Genomic DNA, 24,399 nt, shown 5'->3' with positions numbered 1-24,399 from the left:
ACCATTTTGTGCATGTGTGCGTCTTGTCTTTCAGTCTACTGTCAGAATTTTGCACCAAGCTTCAAGGAGAGCGAGATGAACGCGATTGCGGCTGACATGTGCACCAATGCTCGACGTGTCGTGCGGAAGAGCTGGATCCCAAAACTGAAGATGTTAATGGCCGAGGGGGAGCAGTACTCCAACTTCCTGCCCGATCCCGTCAAAATGGACGCGGAAGTGATGAGTGCAGAGCACGGCTTTGAGACGAGCAGCCACGATGGAGAAGCAGGAACCTCAAATGAGGCACTGCAGTGAGCAGGAATGGGGTGGGTGGGGGATGACGGGCGTCGTGGCGAAGAGTCCTACACTTTGTTTTAGTAAGTGAATAGGAGAAGCATTCCCCCTCGCCAACCACCCCCCCCCACACCCAGACTCGCCGTCTGTCACCCTGATTTTCGGCTACCTTCCACAGGTCTGCGCTTCAGTCTGAGACCACCCTGTATAGTTTTGGGACTATGGGCTCCTGAGAGCTTTCGAGGCTCCTTGATTTGCATCACCCTACTACTTCTGCTGATGAACTGAAAGCTCATAGGCTTAGACAGACTGTTAGTATTCTGACTCTGAAGTAGACATTGGCAGGGGCTTTAAAGAGATTAATCTACCTTCTAACGCCATTGAAACATCTCCTGTCATCGCTCATGCTAGTGAAGCGTTTCTGCTTTTTTCCCCACCCTGCACATAGCTGAGCTTCTTTGTTTGCTTGTGGTATGGTTTAATATGACTGCCAGCAGTCCAGTTGCAGATCATCCTTTTATTTTTATTTTTTTTTGTTTTTTTGGGATGGCTAGACATAACAAAATTTAATCATACATTCCCCGCAATTTTCGTCAGAAGTATTCTGATTTCCAATAGTGCCTACCGCCTGTCGCTGGATGTTATTTTTCTATTCTAGCTGCACATTATTTATTTGTTTGATAGATGAATAACGGCTGCCATTAGGTGCAATAATGCTGCTTGATAATTGGAGTCATTTCAGTACTGTCCCACTGAATTTTAAAGGGGGAGGGGGGGGTGCGGGTGGGAAAGGGGAGTGACGTGACCGTGTCCTGCAGAGAGACGACCACAACCACACTCCATCACTTACCCTGCGTGGGTAGGGCAGCCACAGTCTGCTTTTGGTACAAATTAATAAAGAAAAGGGGTCTCCCCGGCGGTGTGTTAGCCGAACGGACAATCTCGGTGTGGAAGTCGTTGGCGGCCAATGTCGGTCATCGGGCTCGAAGGACAATATCTTTATCAGGAGTCTGTTGCAGTAATAAAGCACTCGACATATCGTTTGTCTCCGGAGGGGGACAGGAGAGTGGAACCCCATTCACGTTTTTTTGAATGTATTCGCTGTAACGCAAGGCTATTGTTGGCATTTTGTTTATGGATAAACCCAACACTATTTCACTCGCAAAATGCTGCATTCTTGTATGCGTCGGACTCTCCTGTCCTTGAGGTGTTTAATCAACCATAGCCTCGCCCTGACTGAGGGGGGCTTACTCTTCCTGACCAACACTCCTTTCACGCGGCCACGTGAAGTAACCACACTCCCCGCAGAGTTTTAGCGACCATTTCTAGTATTTCTCTAGATTATTCCTTAGTTTTAAGATTCAAATCTCTACATTAGGAGTAAAATTAAATTACAAGTTTTTTAAATTTATATTCGCACTATAATGTGTGGATTTTTTTTTTTCCGTTTAATTCTACTTTCAAGTGCTATCACTGTAAAAACATTAAATACAATGATTTTTTTTTTTTTTTTGAACAGGCTGCTGTTTAATTTGACACGTCATCCCCTCGGCCCACACAACATTCCTGTGGCAGCACCCCATGTTGAAATTACCTGGCATTCTTGAGTCAGCCATACAGGGCCTTTTTAACAAATGTAAAAGTTGACATGGTGCCAGCTGCAGTCAAGTGAGTGTTATTTATTGTTACATTTACTAAGTGATGATGTGGATGCTAATTTAATGAGGAAAATGCAGCATCCCACAATGCCCTGAAAGTGTTCATTTGCTAGAATATTGCTGAGATTCTCACAGTCAGTGAGGAATGTAGTGCTGAATCATGAACGTTAGGCCGGTTAGCCGAGAACGAATCATACGATACGCCCAAGTTTCCATTACAAAGTGACAAGTGATGCTTTTTGTGCCTACATATCGGTCTATTTATAGTATGGCATGGCAAGTTCCATTTACTTTTAAGGTGCATTAACCAAATATTCCATGACATGCTCTGGAGGCTATCATTTTAATTTTTTTTTCTAATTTTTTAATGTTTTTGTTTTTTTTTTTAATAAGCAAGGCATTAGCAATAGCAAGTCTTGTTCTTGGCAACAGTTCTGTAAATCTGTTAGTGTACAAGACCACTGAGGGATACAGGGTGCCCAGGAAAGAAAGGATGAGTTTGACTATACCATCTGTACACGTCCTGGTTAAGACATGAAACCCCTTCAAACCTCAGTGTGCCCGCCGAGAGCGATAATCTGTCATTGGTTTACATATTTTGTGTGTGTGTGTGTATGATATTGTACTAAAAATGCATTCACCCCCCATGCACATACACACATATTTTATAGTTTCTTGGAGATTTAGGAGTGGGAACATCTTTGGCTGGCAGAATTTCCCACATTCTTTAAGTGAAACCTGCTCAGAAGAAGAATAACCCTGAGTGGGAGGTCCGAGTCCACCAGTATGTTAGAAACAAAGACATCCATCAATGTTCAAGGTGGTCTGCCAGCCCTCATCCTCCAAAGAAGTGTGATAGCTCGCACAAATCCCTCTTGTTTTTAACTTTTGTCGTAACTACTCGTTACTGTCGTTCCCATGGGATGTTTAAAAGTCTGGTCACGTTCTTCTCTCGTTTTGTTTTGTACGCCACCCACCGTCTGTTCAGGAGGCTTGTAACTACTAAATCGTGAGTGCCGTCAACAACCCGGGGGCCTTTTGCGTTGGGGAGATCTGTGTTCGTGAATCACAGGTGTGCCTGGGAATCGTTGCAATTACGTTGAATGCATCTCGTTTTGGGGGTGCTTAAAATTGACAGATGTGTGGGAATGCTTATATTTTTTTTATTTATTTATTATTATTATTTTTTTTTTTTTTTAGTATAACCAATTGATATTTTGAATGTCATCACTTAACTAACCTTTTTGCTTGCCCAGATTTGCCTCTCTGTACTGTGCATGTGTACTTTTCAACGTCTTTGTTTCGTGATTTCAACGCAGTGTTCGTAGATTTTGTGATTCTTTCCTTGTTCTCTGTGTTGATTGATTTTATCTATACATATATATTTTGATTTTTTCTTTTTTGTTTCCTGTTTTTAGACAAACATTTGCACACTTTGAAATTTGCGTATTTGCTGCCTTATTGCGAGAGTTTGTACCTGCAAGTCTGCGGCTTTCGCCGTCCCTTGGACAGATAGCTGGCTAGGGCGAATGACACAGTTGATGGTTTGGTTAACGTTAAGGAGTGCATTGTGTGGGATGAGTGAGTGTGTGTGTGTGTATGATTGGGTTTACATGTCCTTGAACACTGGCTTCCACAAGTACTTGGGACAGTTTAGAGAGCGTCATAGTTGATTTTTTTTGTTTCCTTCTTCCCCTCAAGCTCTTTGAACTCTACAGTTTGAATCAAGTCCGAATGTAAATAACGCTGGGTGAGTTTTAGTCTACTCAGATGTAAATATTAGTGAGGCTTGTTTAGGTTTTTCTTTTATATAAATATATATATTTCCTTTTTTTTAAGAGTGTAAAAGTCTGCTATTATTGCACTGTAATGAACAGCTATTCCCATCCCATATTGACACAATTTTCAAATCTGAAATTAGTACCAGGTAGTGAGAAAGTATCTTTATCGCATCGCGGTCTGACTATAAGCCAACTGTCTGATTGCAGACATATCGCTGAGAGAAAGATTGGCTGATCATCAGACAGGAAAGTAAAGGGATATTTCCTTAGTATGTATTATTATTCTTGTCGTCGTTATTTTTTAAGCACACTAGTGTCTGTAAATATTTCAGTCTCCGTTTTGGCTGAGGCCTTTACAGAAAAGGAATAAAAAGAGGCCATTAAGGTCTGCGAAAGAAATTTAGGAAGCCAAAAGGGTTGATTTTTAAATTTTTTTTTTGATTTACCCCCCTCGTGTGGGAGAGCGCCTGACAAGTGCCAGTTGAGAGGTACTGTAAGCTGAGCATCTTTAGTTGCCTTAAAAAAAAAAAAAAATCTGTGCTGAACTGGATTGTGAGAGAAGAATCAGCCAAGCACATTAAGCAAAATATATCGTAAATGACGGAACACGAGAAGAGGAGAATGTTGACGCCCTGCTGAATCGTCCGTCGTCTTATTTATAAGACGCTATTCAGGATAGTTGTCTTGATGGCATTAGTCATTATGTGTCTAAAATTAGAAATTACGTTTTTAATTGTCTTTTTTTCGTACTGTTGCTGGTAATATTATGGTCCTATATTTCAAAAAAAGAGAGATTCCGGCAATCCCTGACTGTTTTTGGATGTACACTGTTTTTATTGAAGAAAAAACTAAAAAAGTTGAAGTGTTCCTCCAGTAGAGCTGATTGTTGATGCTTTTCACAACAGTGTCGAATGGTGGATTTGTTATTGTATTTTTATTATATGAGTGAGGTGCAGGAGGGCTCTGGGTATGCACTCAGGGTGGATGTCGCTAGTAAAGCACATCAGCAGATCACCTTTGTCGAGTTGATATTTCCTTGTGGCTTCATATCAGTAAACCAAAGTGGTGTGAGTGACGACTCTGCCTTTCTTATTCCCATATGAAGACTTGTCGGAGAACTCGCGGCATTTGATAAGGCAGATCCAGGGGACTTATTACTAATTTATGTTTTATCACAGGAAGTCCCCTGATTTTAAAAGACGTGAGGTTGCATTTACCAAATTTGGTCAAGGGATGGCTTCACTAATAACACCCTGTGTTTAGTCCCCTCAGTTATTCATTATTTAACTATTGATTCAGAATGATGTACAGGAAAAAAAGAAATAATCATCTTTCAACTGTACCTAATGAGAACACCCTCCAGAAACTCACATATCTCATAAAGTCGCAGCCATTTATCCAAACCCCCCAAATATATATATATACATATCATGTGAACCCCAACAACATTTGAGTGAATACAGAGTACCCTGGCAGTGGAAAACTGGAAGTAGAGGGCAATTTTAAATTAACTGCGACCTTTCGGCGTAAGGTGGCCTCCAGTTTTGCGTTTATGAACGTCTATGAAGTAGTGAAGCTTTTGAATGTAACCCCAAATTTCCGGGGGTTGGATGAAAAGGAGGAAATCGTGTCTCCTTGAGTTGACATATTAGCTGTGTCGCACACCAAATGTATTATTTCAACGATATGTTGAATCGCTCGTACTCGCATTATCATTCACTCCACAGCAGATCCACTCTTCTCCACCGAGGTAGGAGTTCGGTTACGTCTCTAATCCTAAACATCCCTTTGTCATAATTTGACTTTTCACTTTTATTACTAGACACTGCCCTGCATGTTTCTTTAAAGTTGGATACCAAAAATGTAAAAATGTTTGAAATGCTTCCCAAAAAAATAACTCATCTTTTGGATGGTCTCTTCAGTTTCGGCCGTACAGCTGCGTTACCGTTTAAAGGATGATGATTGTAAAGGCTGTGAAGTATTAAGTACAGTTTTTCTGTATCAGTTTTTACTTTTTTTTGTGGTGGATTAAAAGTAAATTCTTTGTTGCCAAAATTTAAAAGTAATGTATACACTTAAGTAGAAGCTACTTGGCCATCACAGGTTTACATGGTGTTTAAATAATTGGTATTCTATTCTTTGCACACGTGTGTAATAGAAAACGGATTTTTGGAACTCTTATCATTTTCTGTGATACTCACTTGTCCTTCGCAGTCACTGGGACAAAGAAGAATTTCTTGTAGTGTAGAAGCGTATTGACAGTCGGAGCATTCTCACTGTGTCTAAGATTCCCCACAGGAAGGCTGCCTTCGTACTACGTGGCCATCGCATTGCGTATCTCGTCTAAGTGAACTACTCGGTTGACCAACTAGAGCGTTGAGATGGCTACTAAATCCATCCTTCTTTGCTTCCCTCCCCACGAAACTGGAACAGGGAAGACACGGGCGCACAGCACTTGTTTGACAGGCGGGCACGCCTGTTGAATTTCACAATTGCAGACGTGCTTAGGGTGTTTTGCAATGAACTGTTTGATAGAAACCTCCAGGATGCCTCCAAGGGATTTTAAGAACCGACTGTGCTACCATACAGGGCTGTTCTGGAGCTTGGAAGAGACCCTGAGGAAAGACTGGACGTTTGCTGTGTTTTGGTCAGCTATTATTAAGAGTGATTGATAACAGGATAGAGAATCTGACCATGATAAGTAAAAAAATAACAACCAGGAGCAGGCAAAAATCAAAATCAAAGTCAGAAGGACATAGTGCTTGCTTTTATTTATCGACTGTTGTGGATTATTAATAATAGCCGTTGTCGGTGTGAAGCAAATCCAAAGCTTGGACACAGTGCTGTGTGTCACCGTCTAAAATAAAGCAGGAGGCAAGTACTGCATCACGTGACTTTAGTCTCATGCCTGGCAATAGGTGGCGCTATCAGAAACAAAACGGGTGAAAACCAAGCATCATAATGGAGGTGATCATCTCTTAAAATATACACAAAATGGAGCCGAAGTAATGTTGCCTCTTATCAGTGTTGATTAAAAAAAAAAAAATGTTTAGGACTGAATAAGATGGCCACCAAAAGATCATGGCGGTATGTCTGTAGTTTTTCAGGGACAGGTTGCTGTCTGTTGAATCTCCTCTCAAATTGTTGATTGGTTTTTCGTGGTGAATGCTCCCCTTTTCCTCCAAAATTGCCTGGATCAATAGATAGCACTCAGGCAGAGGAAAACTTAGAGGAAAGTGGCAGTTTTACTAAGTTAATTGCGTTCTTTTGCCGCATGGCAGTCTACGATTACACATTTATGAACATCTGTGATGTGGCGAGTCTTTTGAAAGTACCCCCAGATTTCCTGCCAGTTGGAGGAAAAGAGCATCTCTTTGAGTTGACATGTGGACTGTGTGGCACGCCATACGTGTTACTTAAAAGATGTGTCTGATCAGTTGCGTTGACATTAACATTGTCCCTGGAATACACCCTGGAGTTCGATTACACCTCTAATCCTAGACATTCTTCTATGGCAGTCTGACTTGTCCCATGAAAATGTGACTTCTTTTTAAAGTTGGTAGGCAAAATGTAAAAAAAAAAAAAAAAATGTCTTAAATGTTTTGATGACAACCCCAAAAAGAAGATGTCTCTCATCTCCTGGGTGCTCCTTTCAATTTTGGCCACATAGTTACCATGATAAAGGATGATGATGGTAACGGTTTTCCACTTTCTTTATCAGACACTGCCCCGCGTATCTTTTATAACATGAAGTATGATTTGGCCCTTTTTTTTTTTTTGTATACCCCTTGGGGTCAGAGCGCAGGGTCAGCCATTGTACAGCACCCCTGGAACAACTGCAGGTTAAGGGCCCAGCAGAGTAGGATCTCTTTTTGGCAATGATGGGGATTCGAACCGTCAACCTTCTGGATACCAGCGTAATATGCTCACCCGTATTGTTTAAGTACATCACTACAACTTAACTGTACTTTCAAAGCTGTCACTTTGAACTGCCCAGCAGAATCTGCAATTTTTATTTAATTTTTTTTTTTGTGCAAGGTTCAAGTTCAGTATTTATATCAAAAAGTACATGGATCACATTAAACTATTGAGAAACCTTTTGGAATACCAAATACTATTGTAAAATATTTTAGTAAAACTGTAATGTGGTAACCTAAGCCACTTCTTCTTCCAGCTGAATGGCAATGTGGTCATCAATGGTGTTTGGCAACCGGCTCAGGATTGACCTCTGATGCCAAGCTAAAATGCTTCAATTGACATTGACAAAAAACGCTGTCACTATTACCATCACCCTTAAGCATCTGATCACAAATTGCTAATTCCGATTTTTGAAACGCTTACATCTGCTCCGGTCGGTGTTTGGGGTGACTTCGGAAATACCACAAATGAAAGAGCTTATTAGTAACATCTGTCAAATAATTGTATGAACTCCCACTTTATAGCCGTAGACAATTCAATGGGACTTTGTTCTACATCTGTCACTAATTACCAACTCCATGATTTCATTGGGAAATTTTGAAAGGACAGTTGACAAAGGGACATTTGTGGAACTGTGAAATTTACAACAGAGTCCAGCTGCAGGCAAGAAGCCTCAGACTGATTCAGCGACCTTAGACATACTGAGGCCCGTAAGATGACGCCCCTATCAGTGGCATCTATTTGACTCCGCCCACATTCCAAGAGCCACGCCCCATGTTTCGCTGGAGTACTGATGCCTATATTGCATACCCGTCAAATCCATTTCAATTCCTTTCAGTTCCTGCTCTCAAACTTGTGGAATCGGTAGTTTAGAGGTCTGTGAATTCAGCATTTGTTAAACTTCTAAACTATTCAGGTCTCTCAGTTCTGCATCTGAAGCAAAACCACAGAATGGATGTCACTTTTGTAATTGTTTATATACATACAGGGTGAGTCAAAATTATGTTAACACTAATGGTACTGCTATGGATATACTTGTATAAAATTTTTTTGGAGAATTTATGTGCCACATATGGCGAACAGGTTGAGGCATTCCTGTAAATCATCATTGCATATATGAAGTATGTTTTGTGAATAAATTGTTTCCGCCATTTAAATGTTAACATAATTTTGACATATATATATATGAGGTGAGATACAAAAATAACCAGATGAATTGCAGCATTTTAAACATCACCTTCTATATCCTCCCCCTCCCGATCTCTACACCGCTGCATACGTATCTTCCATTGATTGAAACAGCGCTGGATGTCTTCTTGCTTGAGGCGCTTCAACAGGCTTGACGTTTCTGTCTTCACTTCATCCATTGAAGAAAAATGTGTTCCCTTCAGGTCACTTTTGATTTTGGGGAACAAGTGAAAATCACAGGGAGCTAAATCGGGCAAATAGGGAGGATGATCGAGGACAGGAATGTTTTTGTCAGTCAAAAACTGCTTTACGGAAAAAGCAGTACGATCATTTCGAACAATCCGATTCACCGTTTTGATGTTTTCATCTGTCTGAGACAAGCGTGGGTGACCCGGGGGTTGAACGCCTTCCACATTTTCTTGTCCTTCCTTGAAACTTTCATGCCACTCAAAAACTTGTGTGCGAGACAAACCGTTATCACCGTACTACAGTTTTTATCATTCCATAAGTTTCAGTGGCCATTTTGTTCAATTTCGCAAGAAATTTGTTGTTGATTCGCGGTTTGATTTTTTTTTTCACCCGACATTATCTGTAGCGATTGATGTGGAAATACCGACTGGGCTCTTCACAGGATATACCGAACCGGTCTGTGGTTTGGGAGGGCGTGTTGGAGGGGATAGAGTTTTATGATTCACGTTCGGCCGACCTCCACGGTTTTTCAAGAAAGCCCAGTCTGGTTATTTTTGTGTCTCACCTCGTGTGTGTGTGTATATATGTATATGTGTATATATATATATATATATATATATATATATACTGAATCCAGTTAGTAAATTATTTAATTGTGCAGGTATACAAGAGGTAAAATAAATGTCATCGTGTTCCTCACATGAATACAAGGAGGTTCCGGGCCTCATAGTGTCTGAAGTGCTCGGTTCTGTCAGAGGCCTAAAGCTGTCCTGACTGCAGCTGGATACTTCTCGAAATTTATGCCGTCGAACCTTTTTTTCTCCCTCTTTCTCTGTCTCTCTCTAAACTTAATCCGCATTTGCTCAATTCTGAGATGATCCTAAATATGACGAATTTGTATGCAGTAGAACCAAACGTCCCCAAGTCTGTATTTTAACACTGCTTTTAATTTATATGAATATCCAAAACTTTCTTTCCCCCTTTCTTCTTTTGGTAATTAAAATCAGTAGCCGGATAACATTTTGGAAATTCTCTGTTGTTCAGTTGAGGATTGTGATCTCATCTACCCACAGCAGATAATGGCTTGCTGCTTTAGGACTGGCTGAGTGACCAAAGAGGTGATAATAAAAATCCTCGATGGGCGAAAAATGGCCAGAAATCGCAGGGATTGCTCGATCGAAGTCGACGCACCCAGTGAAACTGGCAGACTGAATGTGCTGGTTTGGAGGCAAGAAGGCCGTTAGCCTCAGGTAGCTTTAATGTCCGTTAAGGATGGCGGGAAGTCTGAAGGTCCAGGAATGCACGCTGAGCCGATGTCTTCCACCTCGCTGTGAATGTACCTTGAGAGGCTGCGATTAGCTGTTGTGGTGTCTAATGTGCCAGAAGACCCTGGAAACTGCACTCTGATCAGAGGTCTTGTCATCCTGAAGTGGGCAGTTAGGAGGTCGTTGAAAGAGAGGCTTGTAAATACGTTTTTTTTTTTTTTTTTTTTATATATTTTTAACAAAATGAGAAAAAAAAAAAAAAAAACTATGGACGCTTTTCAAAACTGTGTCTGTATTAAAATTTGGAGTTTTTTTCTTTGTGTGTGTGTGTGCGTCTTGGCAGTAATCGAACGCCTTGGTTTGTTTGTCTGTTTGTGTCACACTCCCAGCAAGAATAGCACCTTCAGGATGTGCGCACAGCTTTTATTCATGGAGCAATTTGATTTTTTTTTTTCCCCCCGTTTTATCCAACCGCGTCCCCAGGCAGGCACTGGAGGAAGCATGAACAAGACCGGTCGCCCTGCCCCGCCACTATGGTCGAGACCCAGGCAGATCAGCGTCTGGGCTTGTAGGACAGGATGTGAAGTGCTTTTTTTCCATATATGTGTGTGTGTGTATATATATATATATATATATATATATCTATATATCTATATATATATATATCTTTTTAATTTTGCTTGCGCTCCCCCATGAGAGCGAGATGCGGAGAGGTGGGGGAGGGGGAGACGGCTGGATGGACAGGCCTCGCAGCGGTCTGGACTGGTAGCATCACCTGGGTTTGCTTCACTGACGTGGAGGGGAGGCTCGGCCTCCACTCTGCACGCTTGGCACTGCAGTTTGTACAAATTCTGTATGTTCCGTGCTGAATTATATGCATTCGCTGCCAGCACCTGTAGACTTTATCCAGACTTATTAACCGCTGTTTTTAGAGACCACGCGTACCAGAAACGAGAAGGCGGGGGACAGAAACTCCGATGGCCTGCTCTCCTAGTGACCTGCACACCATTTCAAACTTAACGGCAAAAAAAAGAAAAAAAGTCTCATTTCTTCCGATTTGTCGTCTCTAGGTGTTTGTTTTTATGCTCAATGAAAGTTCATTAAATTTCCGCACTGACAAAATTTTAACAGTATTCACGGAATGATGGTCTTTTTTCAGTTTTTTAATGAAGGGAAATGTGAGATGTTGATTTGGATTTTGTTTATCTTCTCAAAACGGTGTGGCTTTATGGGAAAAAAAAAAATTCGGTAACAATTACAGTATTTGGCTTTTTATAGCAAAACTGATGCTGGTTTCTGTAATACTCAATAGTAAAAATTCCGTCATTTGGCTTTTTATAGCAGAGCTGATACTGTTTTATGTAATACAATTTTACAATGAGAGAAGTAGTTTTTATAACTTAACGGCTAAATTGTCCCGATGTCTCATTGAACGTTTTTAACATGTCTGCTCCAGCTGCACGTCTCGATAATCCGTTACCGAGCTCCATGACCCTCGACGTACTTTCTGGTTTCCATTTCGAATGCACTCCTTGTTAACCGTCTTGTCGGGCATGCAGATCACAAAAAGCCGGAAAACGAGTTTGGCCTTTCACCGATGAGAGAGACGCTTCACGATTTCTGGTACGGCTGTGGTTAGCAACACTTTCACTATATATACTGTATATTATACATAGAAGCACTAATGAAGTTTGATTGTTAGTTGTGCACTCACAGCATGAGGTATTAATCCAGATTTGCTTAAAACCAATGCAGTAGCGTCTACTGATGTTGAGGACCCCGCTGTGAAATCCCGTAATGCCAGTGTTTATTCTGTGTTCAAAGTGCCAATAACTTTGTGAATTCCTAACTGTGACCCAATAATAAAGATAATTGCACATTAACTACTGTATAAAAAAAATCTGAATATCTTAATAAACATTTGTAACAAACGTTAAGGCTGATCTTGTGTTTTATTAACGAAGAACAGTAAGTCTTACATTTTACTTTTATTTGTGGTCGTGTATGAGAATTCACAAAATTACAAATTTTAATTCTGTCTGATTTAGCTGCGGTGGCACATAATGTAAGTGGTGGCAGCCATGACGTTTAATTGATATGTCACTGCAGTTGGTGTACAGTTGATGCCAAATGTTTTGATAAAATCGGCTAAAGACTTTTAAACTCCATGTCTGAGAACAACACTCATGTCAAGTTATCAGACATTCCTGGTGTTAAATCAATTAGAATATCGACATTATGACCATAAGTGGTAATGTCCTGGTAATCACAAAGAGACAGATTTACTTTGGGGAGCAAGTATTGAACATGTAGACATTTTTCTTAAACATACTGTCCAAGCAGCAATGTACACGAAGTTTAGGGAGGATATTGGTATTAACACAATAAAATGACACAGCCAAAGAAATCGTAAAATCCAATCCATAAAGTTATATGCAATAAAGTGGAATGACACACAAGGAAACTATTGAATGTGCTCATGGACTCTGTGGAGAACCCTCTGCAGTGACCACTTCAAGACTCTTCCTGTATGAAGACACAAATCTCTCACAGGGTTCAGGTAGGATTTTGGCCCATTCTTCTGCATAGGCAGTTTGTGGGGGGGATCCACTGGTGAATCTTGATCTTCAGTTCCCTCCACAACTGCTCTATAGCAGGGTTTCTTAAACTCTGGGTTTTGGGTTACAGGTTGTCGTCTTTGGGTCTTGCTGGGATTTATGAGTCATTGTTATATTTAACGAATGGTTAAACATGGTGTGTTGCTGCAGGTTGATTAAGATATTGGCATTGCTCCACTATAACATTCGGCACCGGTTTGGTCTTGAAGACACTTAAGAAGGGCAAGATTGGGTGGCAAGAGGAAAAAAAAAAGGTTTAAGAGCATAAGAAATTTGATAAATGAGGAGACCATTCAGTCCATCAAGCCCATTTCTTTAGCTAATAGCTGACCCGTCCCAAAATCTCAAACAGATTCTTAACGGTTCTTAAGGTCTCTGCTTCAACTCCATGTCTCGGTTGTGTGTCACAGAGTCCCATAACTCTTTGCATAATAGAGGTGTTTTCTGGCTTCAGTTTTAAATACACTTCCCCTTAATTTTAATTAAGAAACCTTGTTCTTTAGGGTTTGTCTAGTGATTAACTGGGCCATACCAGCACCTTTATTTTCTTCCTCTGGAGCCACAGGGTCTCCATTGCAGTAGGTTTAGAATCGTCGTTATACTGGAAGTTTCACCCGCATCTGACCCTTATTACCTTGATGAATGGGAACACGTAACTGAAGAAATTTACGGTACGTGACTCCATTCATCTTCCTTTCGATAATTTGGAATCTACTGATAAAAAGTGAGAAGAGAAACCATAACATGCCATGATGCTTGAACCTCTGCATTTCTCTGTAGGTAAGGTAGTTTTAGGGTCATATGCAGAACCATTTCTCCTCCAAATGTGACGTGTCATATTGTTGCCAAAAATATTTGATTTTTGACCACACATTTTCCTAGTAGTCTAAAGGCCTTTTCTCCAAAAGTGGTGGCTGTGTGCATATTACCCTAACCTTCCGATTGCCAGTTCGAATCCCATAAATATCAGAAGTGATTCCACTCCGTTGAGCCCTTAACCTGCAATTACTCCATCCTGGGTATGACATTAAACTGCATCCAGCCCTACAAGCAGCTCCTCCAACTTACAGGGAATACTCCAGCCATGGTTAAAAACCTCACACTGGTTCCATTCTAGTGGCTGTGCTTGGGTCCTAATTTGGGATCTTGAGGTGGTTTGTCATTTGGTGGGTACAGCACCGTGCTGTGTCAGTGCATTGCTCCCAACCTCTTCCCAGTAATGGGATCTTCCTGGGGGTGGAGAGCAACTCCTGTTGTTTTCTCAGAGCTTCCAGATCTTTTTGCAGGTTTTTTCAATTGTTTCTTGGGCTGTGTGCTACTCTTCTGACTAACTTTTAGCCTACCAGGTCAAAAATTTTACTAGGAGCTCCTGTGCATGGCTGGATGACAACAGAGTAATGTTTCTTCCACTTATGTATAATGGCTTCAGTGGTGCTTACGGGGAACATGTAGGAGTTGAGAAATCCATTGGTAACCAGAGCCATTGCTATGTTGCTCAACAAACTTATTTGTGAAGGTCTTGGAAGAGCTCTTTACCTCTACTCATCAACGTTCCTGATGTGATGCCTGTGGACAATTCTCAGAATCTCTCTCAAAGACCGCCTACAAAATGAAACAATAAGGATCAGATGCCTCCAACAACCCAGTATAGCAGAGGAAATTTGGAATAAAAGACTACGCTGGTGTGAAGAATGGATGAAAACCACCCAACAACCTGGAAGTTGCAATGAAATATGCCTAAGAAAACTTGGGCACGTCAAGTTGAGGGACGACTTTAAATGATATTGATTCTGCTTAATGGGAGGCCAAGGCCAATAGCACAAGATCGAACCAGCTGGAAGCAAATAGTGCGGGGACGTCCAAAACCCATTGGCAGCCTCGTCCGGATGATTGATAAAAGTTTGATGGCCCGTCATGAGATGTTACTAGTGTGACCTCTTGGTGCAACAACTGATTTGTTAACTTGCGTTCAGAGGTGGGTAACCCTTTTTCAAAGAGTGAAAGTTCTAACCAACCACCATGTACCAGCCCAGCTGATTCTTATTAGCAAAAGTAGGAGGACACATTAGTGGAATTTGCTGCTTTAGTGATTTTTCTTACTGTATTCAATACTTTATTGCACACAACTTTCTTATGGATTGGAACTTGAATATTTCTTTGGCTGTGTCAGCATATTGAGTTAATACCAATGTCGGGTCTACCTTTCATGTACATACGTAAACTGGAAATATGTTGAAAGAGAAAAATGTTGATGAGGTTGAAGACTTATTTCTGTAACTGTATCTCAGCATTTATTTACTAGGCCAGATTTTTAGCTTCCATACACTTTCTTTGTGTTTGGTGGTCTTGCTTTTTAATCGTTTCATTTGAATCAAACGCTTAAGGGTCGCCTTCACGACACAGCCCATTCCTCCTTACAGGACTGGTGGAAGATGGTTCGGTTTGTGGGCTTCCTTGCTTGGACACACTTTTTTCAATTCACCCCACAAATTTGCAGTGGGATTCAGGTCGAGGCTTTGTGGTACACACATCAGAGCGTTCACCTTGTTATCTTTAAATCATTTTGTGACGACTTAGGATAATGATGCTAAGCAGATATCCATTCTGGAAAACAAAACATCAAACCAGGTTTGAACTTTCTGGCTGTTGCTTTAGAATTTCTAGATTATCCTCCCACCTCAAGATGGCAGTTATTGCATTTCTTTTCTAAAGGGCCCTTTAGTCCCATAAGATGATGCTGCCACCTCCATGTTTCACAGCTGGGATGGTGGTTATTGGCTTAAAAGCCTCGCCCTTCTTTCACACTTCACAGCGAACATTATGGCCAAACAGTTCCATTTTTCTTTCATCGGACCACAGAATGTTCCTCCTAAAAGCCAGGTGTTTTTTATTTGTTTTTTAAAACCAGGCTTGGAGTGGGGGGCTTTCTTCCTTGCATATGAGAGCTGTTCAGGCCTTGGTGATGAAGGACTCTCTTAATGGTGGAGGTTGATCACTTTGGCTTCCCACTCCTCCTCTGGTGGTGGTTGTTGTCTTAGAGTGCAGTTGAACCTTTTGCAACAAAGTTTGTTCATCCCAGGGAGTCGTTTGTGCGTCCTTCCTGAACGACGCCATGTCACTGTGCTCTGTGATATTTGTATTTGCGTACAGAAGTTTATGGTACCTTCAGTTATTTGAAAATCACACCTAAGGAGGAACGAGACTGGGCAAGGTCCTCAATCTCCCCCCCTGAGTTGGGATGGCATAAATTTCCGGAAACCTCCAGGCTGTTTAAACAGACATTCAACTTGGTGTATGGAAACTTATCTGATCTAGTAAATACAGGCTGAAATGAATCTGGTCCATCGATATTAAAGTGGGGGGAAAATAAGTATTTGATCAACTGCTGAATTTTTAAGTTTGCTCACTGACAAAGAAATGATCAGTCTCTCTAATTTTTATGGTAGTTTCATTTTAGTGGAGAGAGACAGAATATCAACCAAAAGTTCAGAAAAAAACATTACATAGAAATTATAAATTGATTTGCATGTCATGGAGTGAAATAAAGATTTGATCCCCTACAACCCAGTCAGAATTCTGGCTCCCACTGATTGGCTGTGTGCTGACTACAATCAATCAGATCCTCCTGATCTCAACTCGTTATGTGTATGAAGCACACCTGTCCACAGAATCAATTTCTTCCATTCCAACCTCTCCACCACCATGGGCAAGACAAAACAGCTGTCAAAGGACATCAGGGACAAGGTTGGAATGGGCTACAAGACCATCAGCAAGAAGCTGGTGAGAAGGTGACAACTGTTGGTGCAATTATTTGGAAATTGGAAGAAATCTAAACTGACCATCAATCACCCTCAGTCTGGAGCTCCACGCAAGATCTCACCTCATGGGGCGAGCAGAAAAACAGCCCCAGAGTGTGGTGTCTACCTTTGTACTTGACTGTGGGGATGGCGTTCTTTGGGTCCTACCCAGCATTTCTCTTCCTCCAAACACAGCGGGTTGAGTTGATGCCAAAGAGTTCGATTTTGGTTTCATCTGACCACAGTACTTGCTCCCAAGCCTTCTCTGAATCATTTTGATGTTCACTGGCAAATTTAAGACATGGCCTGTACATGTGCCTTCTTGAGCAGGGGGACCTGCAGGTGCTGCAAGATTTCAATCCATTACAGCATAGTGTGTTACTTGGTGACTATGGTGGTCCCAACTGCCTTCAGATCATTAACAAGCAAGTAGTTTTGGGCTGATCCCTCACCTTTCCCATGATCATCCTCACCCCAGGTGAGATCTTGCATGGAGCTCCAGACCAAGGGCGATTGATGGTATAATTTCTTCTATTTCCAAATAATCGCACCAACAGTTGTCACCTTCTGACCAAGCTTCTTGTAGATGGTCTTGTCACCCATTTCAGCCTTGTACAGGTCTACAATCTTGTCCCTGATGTCCTTTGTCAGCTCTTTGATGTTGCCCATGGTGGTGGAAGAAATTCTGTGGACAGGTGGGCTTCATACATATAACAAATTGAGATTAGGAGTATCTGAAATTGATTGACTGATTGATTGGTGGTGTGCCCACGTGGAACACAGATTACAATCTGTGGGAGCCAGAATTCTGGCTGGGTTCTAGATGATCAAATACATACTTCACTCAATGACATGCAAATCAATTTATAATTTTTATGTAATTTTTTTTTTCTTGGTTTTTGGTTGATGTTCTGTCTCTCTCCACTAAAATGAAAGTACCATAAAAATGAGAGACTCCATTTCTATGTAGGTGAGCAAACATACAAATTCAGCAGGGGATCAAATACTTCGTAACCCCCCCCCCCCCCTTATGTATTTTGACATCAACAGTTATGGAAATAGAGTTGATATAATAAAAATAATTATTTGCATTTATATAGCGCTTTTCTCACTACTCAAAGCGCTAAGCAATTGCAGATTAAGGGCCTTGCTCAAGGGCCCAACAGAGCAGAGTCCCTATTGGTATTTTCGGGATTCGAACCGGCAACCTTCTGATTGCCAGTGCAGATCTCTAGCCTCAGAGCCACCACTCCACCTTTGATTTGATACCCAAACGGATTCAACACAGGGAGGACATGGAGCTTGACATTCTTTAGCTGTACTTTAAAGCATTACACTTAACTGTATATACACAACCTGCTTATCAGATACTATTCTTTCATGTGCAATATATACTATTTCTACTTATTACAGTAGTCCAGTGGAATTCTTAAATGCATGTACTGATCAAAATACGATGGATGTTCATAAGGTTTCCGCACTTTTTTTAAACTCTATTAAGAATTTCAAAAGCAAATGACATCACCTTTCTACATTGTCACCTTCCTTTGCGGTGCAATTTTCCCAGCATCATACCAAGTTTTTAATGCCATCAGCAAAAAATTCTTCTGTTTTCGCAAATCGGTTTTCTTTCTTCATTCCTCATGCTCGTGGCTGTAGCTGGACATCTGGAGCTCTCTCTGCATAAGTCACACTAGTACGGCCATTTTTGAACATTTCAGTCCCCTCATAAACAACTCTATGCGAGAGAGAACTTTATCCCCATACTGACCACATGTGCGGAGATGAATTTGTGCTCCCGGCCCACAAAAAGTGTATGACAGAACTCTGTTCCTCTTTGGTGTTGCAGCCATCTTCACGATAGGGTGACAACTCTTATACTAAACTGCAACAGCAGCCGGCTTGCCAGACAGAACTAGTCACATGACATGCTGAGCCATGACCAATTACTACTACTCCTGCCGTCACCGTTTCCAATGAAAATATAAAAGTGCAGAAACTTTTTGAACGTCCCTCGTACAACATGGTAACAAACTCCAAAATAAGTGAGTAAAACTACCTGACCATTAAACTTCTGCCTTCCTTACCTCAAATTGTGTCACTCTGGTTGTTTTTCCTCGTAGTTGTATATTCTTGTTTTGTTTTTTTATTTTCACTGTTACACTGTCTCACTCTGCAAGCTCTGCCATGGGAAATGCTGAGAAAGTTCATTTGTTTCCAGAATTGTCTATCAAAAGGGACAAAACTCCTCATTAGAAACAGATTGGTTTATTGTACCACAGCAACATTATCTACTCCTTTACATGACACTTTTTACTGGGTAAGTAAGTATGTCTGACACCAGATAAGTCATTTTTGGGCTCTACAGTAGAGGCTGCTATTGAGCTCAATGCAAATATTACCTGTGAAGCAGGTCTACAGTGGATTCATAAAATATGGAGACCCCCTTCACTTTATGTTGTAGGTTTCATTTTAAATGGATAGTTGATGGGCCCATCAAGCCCCCCTTTGTGACCCATAATGAGAAAATAAAACCACGTTTTCAGAAAGGTGTGCAAAAACTGAACTCTCTCCTTTCGTATTTGTACCTTTGCTGTGGCACTACAAACTGTGCTTAAGGGCATCCTGTCTGCTTTACTTCTCCTTGTGATGCAGCTAGAACTGGACTGGAGTCCACCTGCGGCAAATTCAAGTGATTGATCATTGTTTAGAAAGGCACGTGTACCTGTGTGCAGAAGGCTCCACAACTCACATGGTATGTTAGGACAAAAAACAAGCCATGAAGTTCAAGGAACTCTCTTTAGACCTCCACAAACCAAACTGTGGTGAGGTATAGATCAGGGCAAGGGGATACGACGATTTGTATGTTCCCAAGAGCACAGTACCTTCAAGAATTGTGAAATGGAAGAAGGTAGGAACCACAAGAACTCTTCCAAGAGTTGGCTATCTGGCCACACTGAGTAACCAAGCAAGAAGATTCTTAGTTGGGGAGGTGACAGAGAACCCAACGTTCACTCTAACCGAGCTTCAGAAGTCCTCTTCTGATATGCGAGAATCTACTGAAAGGATGTGCACCTTAACAGCACTCCATCAAGCAGGCATTTACGGTATAGTGGCTGGATGGACATCACTCTTGAGTAAAACGCTTATGATATTTTAAAGGACTGCAACAGCAGGAGGAAAAAGATTCTCTAGTCTGACAAGAAAAAATTAACTGAAAGCACTGTGTCCAGAGAGTAGCAGGCACCACACATCATCTACCAAATACCTAAGGTGAAGTATCAATGTATGAGGGTGCTGGGACATAGCCACTTGTCAGAACTGAGGGAAGGATGGATGAGGCCAACTGCCAAGAGGTCCTTGGAGAAAAACCTCCAGCGTGCATACCCCTTCACACTGGGGCAATGGTTTACCTTTAAGTAAGAGAATGACCTGAAACATACAGCGAAGACAATGCGGGAGCATCTGGAGAAGCAAAGACTTAACACATTAAATGAGAGTGGATCATTCACTCCATTGGGCTGGTTTGTTTAGCCAGTAGCTAAACTGTTCCAATGAGCTGTCAGAACTGGGGACAATGTCAAACCCAAAAAACTGGGGTTATGTTCTTAGATGTATGAATACGTATCACAATCGTGATGTCTATTTCATGTTGTAGATGCACTTACAGCTTTGGTCAATGGGCCCTTTTCAAATTTCCAGTTTTTACTTTCTCGTACACAAAGTATAGGGAAAATATTGTAATGTCGAAAAATTTGACCTCAAGATTTTGATGACTCGACGTTTTAGATCTCCCCGAGTCCGAAAATACCATTTTTGGAATTATGTCCTCTCTGTATATGTGTATGTAAACACGATAACTTGAGTACGCTTTCACTTAGGTCAACCAAATTTTGCATACAAGTATTGGGTACAAAATGTAGATTTCTATCAACTTTTGGTCGATTTCTGCTAACCGGAAGTGGTACTTTTTTTTTATTCATGCAGATGCACAGTCCGTTTTATTCAACTTTACTTTTATAATAACTGTGCAATATATTACTAATTTGATTTGTTGTTGATGGTTCTTTAATGTACATAATATAAAATATAATCATTGTCGTGCAGTTCTCAAATATCCATCCCCATACCCGAGTATAAGAGAAAGTCTAGAGGAGACCACTCAAGAACATCATGGTGTTTGGCTGAGCCCCCATGCTAAATTGCCCCCGAGGGACAAATAAAGTTTTATCTATCTATCTAAGCTTTGTTTATTCAATACAAACAAGTCTGTGCTGTTATAAGGAGCAGAGAATAACAAAGGCCATTCAAAGGGATTCCCAGACCTTCATCAATTACCGCCTACGTAGTACTCTGCAGATTCACATGCTGGAGACCATCAGCAAAGCAGAGCTGTGATAGAGAACTTGGCAGAACCCTATAGAACAGCGGTTCTCAAACTGGGGCCCACGGTCCCCTAGCGGTTTCGGTGGAACCGTGAGAAATGATTGCATATTTATACTATTTATATTTTTATAATTATTAACCTTTACCATCCGAGGGGAAGTAAGTGACTGAGCTCCATCGTTACCCCCACCACCTAGACCCGACCACTAATCCGCTGCCACCGCATTGTTTTCTCACCGCTCCTCACAAACCAGCCCTTATTATTTTTATCATAATCAAAAATGATAGATTCTTTCTTAGAATCAAAACACTCGCGAAGTTTTCGTATATTTCAGAAGCAAGTAAGAGTGCTAAAGGTGGATACAGATAATCAACAAACATATTTTACATTTTTTGTGTTTTTAAGTGGTGAAATTGCCCGCTCAACAAAATTGGTTAAGGCAAAGCAGATGCATCCATCCCATTAAAATTTTAACTAAATTTAATAACTAAGATGTACGTAATATTTTCTGAATAAATAATTGTTTGTCAAAAAATGTTTTATTCACGGCAGCCTGTACCTATGCAGTGCCGCACAGTGGGTATGAGGCACCCTTGTGCAAAGTATTTGGTGCCCCCAATTTTCTTGAAATATTGATTTTTTAATTTTTAATAAAAGGATCCGCAAGCCATCAAACAATTTTTAAAGGGACCGCCACGCAAGAAATTCTAAAGAAGTTTGAGAACCGCTGCTATAGAAGAAGTGGTGGAGACTTGGTGACACCCCAAGAAAGCCATGCACCAACACCGCAAGCCAGGCTCTAACTTGGAATACGGAAAGGAGGCGTAAGCGAAGACATCCGAGAAACACTTGCTATACAAAACTGACACAAACTTCTGGAATGTTCGATTGGGTCCAAGACCAGGCTCTGGCTGGACCACTCAAAGACATTCACAGACTTGAGCTCGAGTCACGCACGCCTTGGCTTCAGACCACACAATCTCTTAAAATGTGAGAAAAAAGTTCTTTAGGTAGGTACCTTTTTGCAAGCTCCAAGTGGGCTTACATGTGTCTTTCATTGAGGAGATTCTTCCATCTGGTCACTCTGTCATAAAGTCCAGATGAGTGGAGTGTTGTGACAGTTGTCCTTCTGGAAGGTTTTCCCATCTTCACACGTTCTCTGGATCTCTGTCAAAAGGACCATCAGGTTCTTGGACACTACTTCCCATGACTGCTCAGTTTGGTTGAGTGGGCAGTTTTAGGAAGAGTAATGGTTGTTCCAAATTTCTTCTGTTTAAGGACTGTGGAGGTCACTACATTATTGGGAACTTTCAACACTACAAACACTTTTTTTGTAGCCTTCCTCAAATATTTGCCTCAACAAAGACAATATTCCTTCGTCCTCCTGGCCTGATTTTTGCTCAATTGTGGCAAATTCTCTAGACAGGTGTGTGCCTTTACAAATCGCTCCAAGCAATCAAGATGACCACAGGTGGACTCTCAACATCTTAACAATTTAATCTACTTGCATCAATCTCCAAAACTCTATTTTCCCTTTGGTATTCTGGGGTATTGAAGGTTGCTTGATCAGGGAAAGAAGTATTTTAAACGATTTTAGCACAAGACTCCAACATAAAATGTGAAAAAACTAAAGGGGTCTGAGGACTTTTTGAAGGTATCATACATGTGAAGAAATAAAGGGAATACTGTACATGGGGGATCCAGAAATTCGCAATTTTTTTTTTTTTTTAAAAACCTATTATAAAATTTACAGCAGTTTGCTTTTAGTCAACTTCAAAATGCTCTCTCTGAGATGCGATGCTCTTGTCCCTCTGCTTCTCATCTTTTGTTATCATGTACTGTATAAAGCCTCTGGCATATTTTCCTGTACTACTTCAATGGTAGTAAATCTTCATCCCTTCAGTCTCAATTCTAATTTCAGGTACAAAAAGAAGTCACGGGGAGCAACATTTGGTGAATACAGGGGGTGCAAAACAGCAACCACATTGCTTTTGATCAAAATCTCTCTGACAGATAATGCAATCTGTGTAAGTGCACTGCCATGGTGCAAAAAGCTGTTTTGGTGCTCAACTTCTTGGCAGGTTATTTTTTTTCCCCTAATGCTTTATACCAGGGGTAGGCAATGTCGGTCCTGGAGTGCCACAGTATGTGCAGGTTTTTGTTCCAACCCAGTTCCTTAACGAGAACTCAATTATTGCTGATGAAGCACATATTACTTAAGTGACATTTTAATGCTTCATTTTAGTGGTCTCTCTTGTTAAGGTTCTCCAACCTTAATTGCTTATTTCAATCTTAAACTGCTGCATTCAGTGTTTTAATTGCTCCTTATTAGCAAAAAGATGTAAAACAGGGGTAGGCAATGTCGGTCCTGGTGAGCCGCAGTGGCTACAGGTTTTCATTCCAAACCAATTGCTTAATTAGAAACCAATCATTGCCAATCTCAGACCTTATTTAATTTTATGGCTTGTTAGTCTGTGCAATGTAAGGCTTTTATATTGTAGATTTTTTTCCTTTCCAAGGATATCATCCAAATGATTTGAAGCCTAAAACAGATCATTTTCAGTCTGTCATTTTTCTATTAAGTGTTTTATTAAATCCAACCGTGCATGATGAACACACACAGATGTGATTGGAAAAAAGTTAGCTGGAGAACTGCTGGCTGCTTTGTCTTTTACATCTTATTGCTAATAAGGAGCAATTAAAACACTGAATGCAGCAGTTTAAGATTGAAATAAGCAATTAAGGTTGGAGAACCTTAACAAGCGAGACCACTAAAATGAAGCATTAAAATGTCACTTAAGCAATATGTGCTTCATCAGCAATAATTGAGTTCTCGTTAAGGAACTGGGTTGGAACAAAAACCTGCACATACTGTGGCACTCCAGGACCGACGTTGCCTACCCCTGCTTTATACTGTAGACTCCTCAGCATTTCAATGTACTGTGGCCATCAGGTTTCTTGGACACTTCTCTTACTAAGGATTACAGTCTGTGCACAGGAAAAACTTTTTATGAATAAGTCCGTCAACGTAGAAAAACACAATCATTGCTGTCGCTTGGAGGAAAATCGCCAAAGTCACCTGCACAATTCTAGAATAAATGCCTGAACTGCACACTTGATGAGCTCAGCATGATGCTACTCAGCAGACTGGCTAACCACAGTTGTAGGTACAGGACACCTACTGGCATATTCAATAACTACACTCTACTCCTGTGCTACTGACCAATTCCAGGCATTTTTAGGTCCCTTCTCACATACTGAAGGAAAATTGAATATGTTTAAAACAAAATTAACAAAACAACTTGCAAAACATAGGTAAGTATAT

At 40.9% G+C, this 24,399-nt stretch overlaps 1 protein-coding gene across 1 annotated transcript in view; it reads left to right on the top strand.

The window, feature by feature from the left end:
• The window catches only part of nacc1b (nucleus accumbens associated 1, BEN and BTB (POZ) domain containing b), a 56,239-nt gene extending 44,679 nt beyond the window's left edge, over positions 1-11,560 (top strand). Inside the window, exon 6 of the mRNA XM_028823418.2 lies at positions 35-11,560. Coding sequence (XP_028679251.1) covers positions 35-294 — 260 coding nt within the window. The 3' untranslated portion in view covers positions 295-11,560. The remainder of the gene's footprint in view (positions 1-34) is intronic.
• Positions 11,561-24,399: the final 12,839 nt, after the last annotated feature.

The sequence above is a fragment of the Erpetoichthys calabaricus genome, chromosome 17 (assembly GCF_900747795.2).
Source record: "Erpetoichthys calabaricus chromosome 17, fErpCal1.3, whole genome shotgun sequence".
Classification (NCBI taxonomy): domain Eukaryota; kingdom Metazoa; phylum Chordata; class Cladistia; order Polypteriformes; family Polypteridae; genus Erpetoichthys; species Erpetoichthys calabaricus.
Note: the sequence above shows the minus strand (reverse complement) of the source record. Positions and strands in the feature narration are given on the sequence as shown.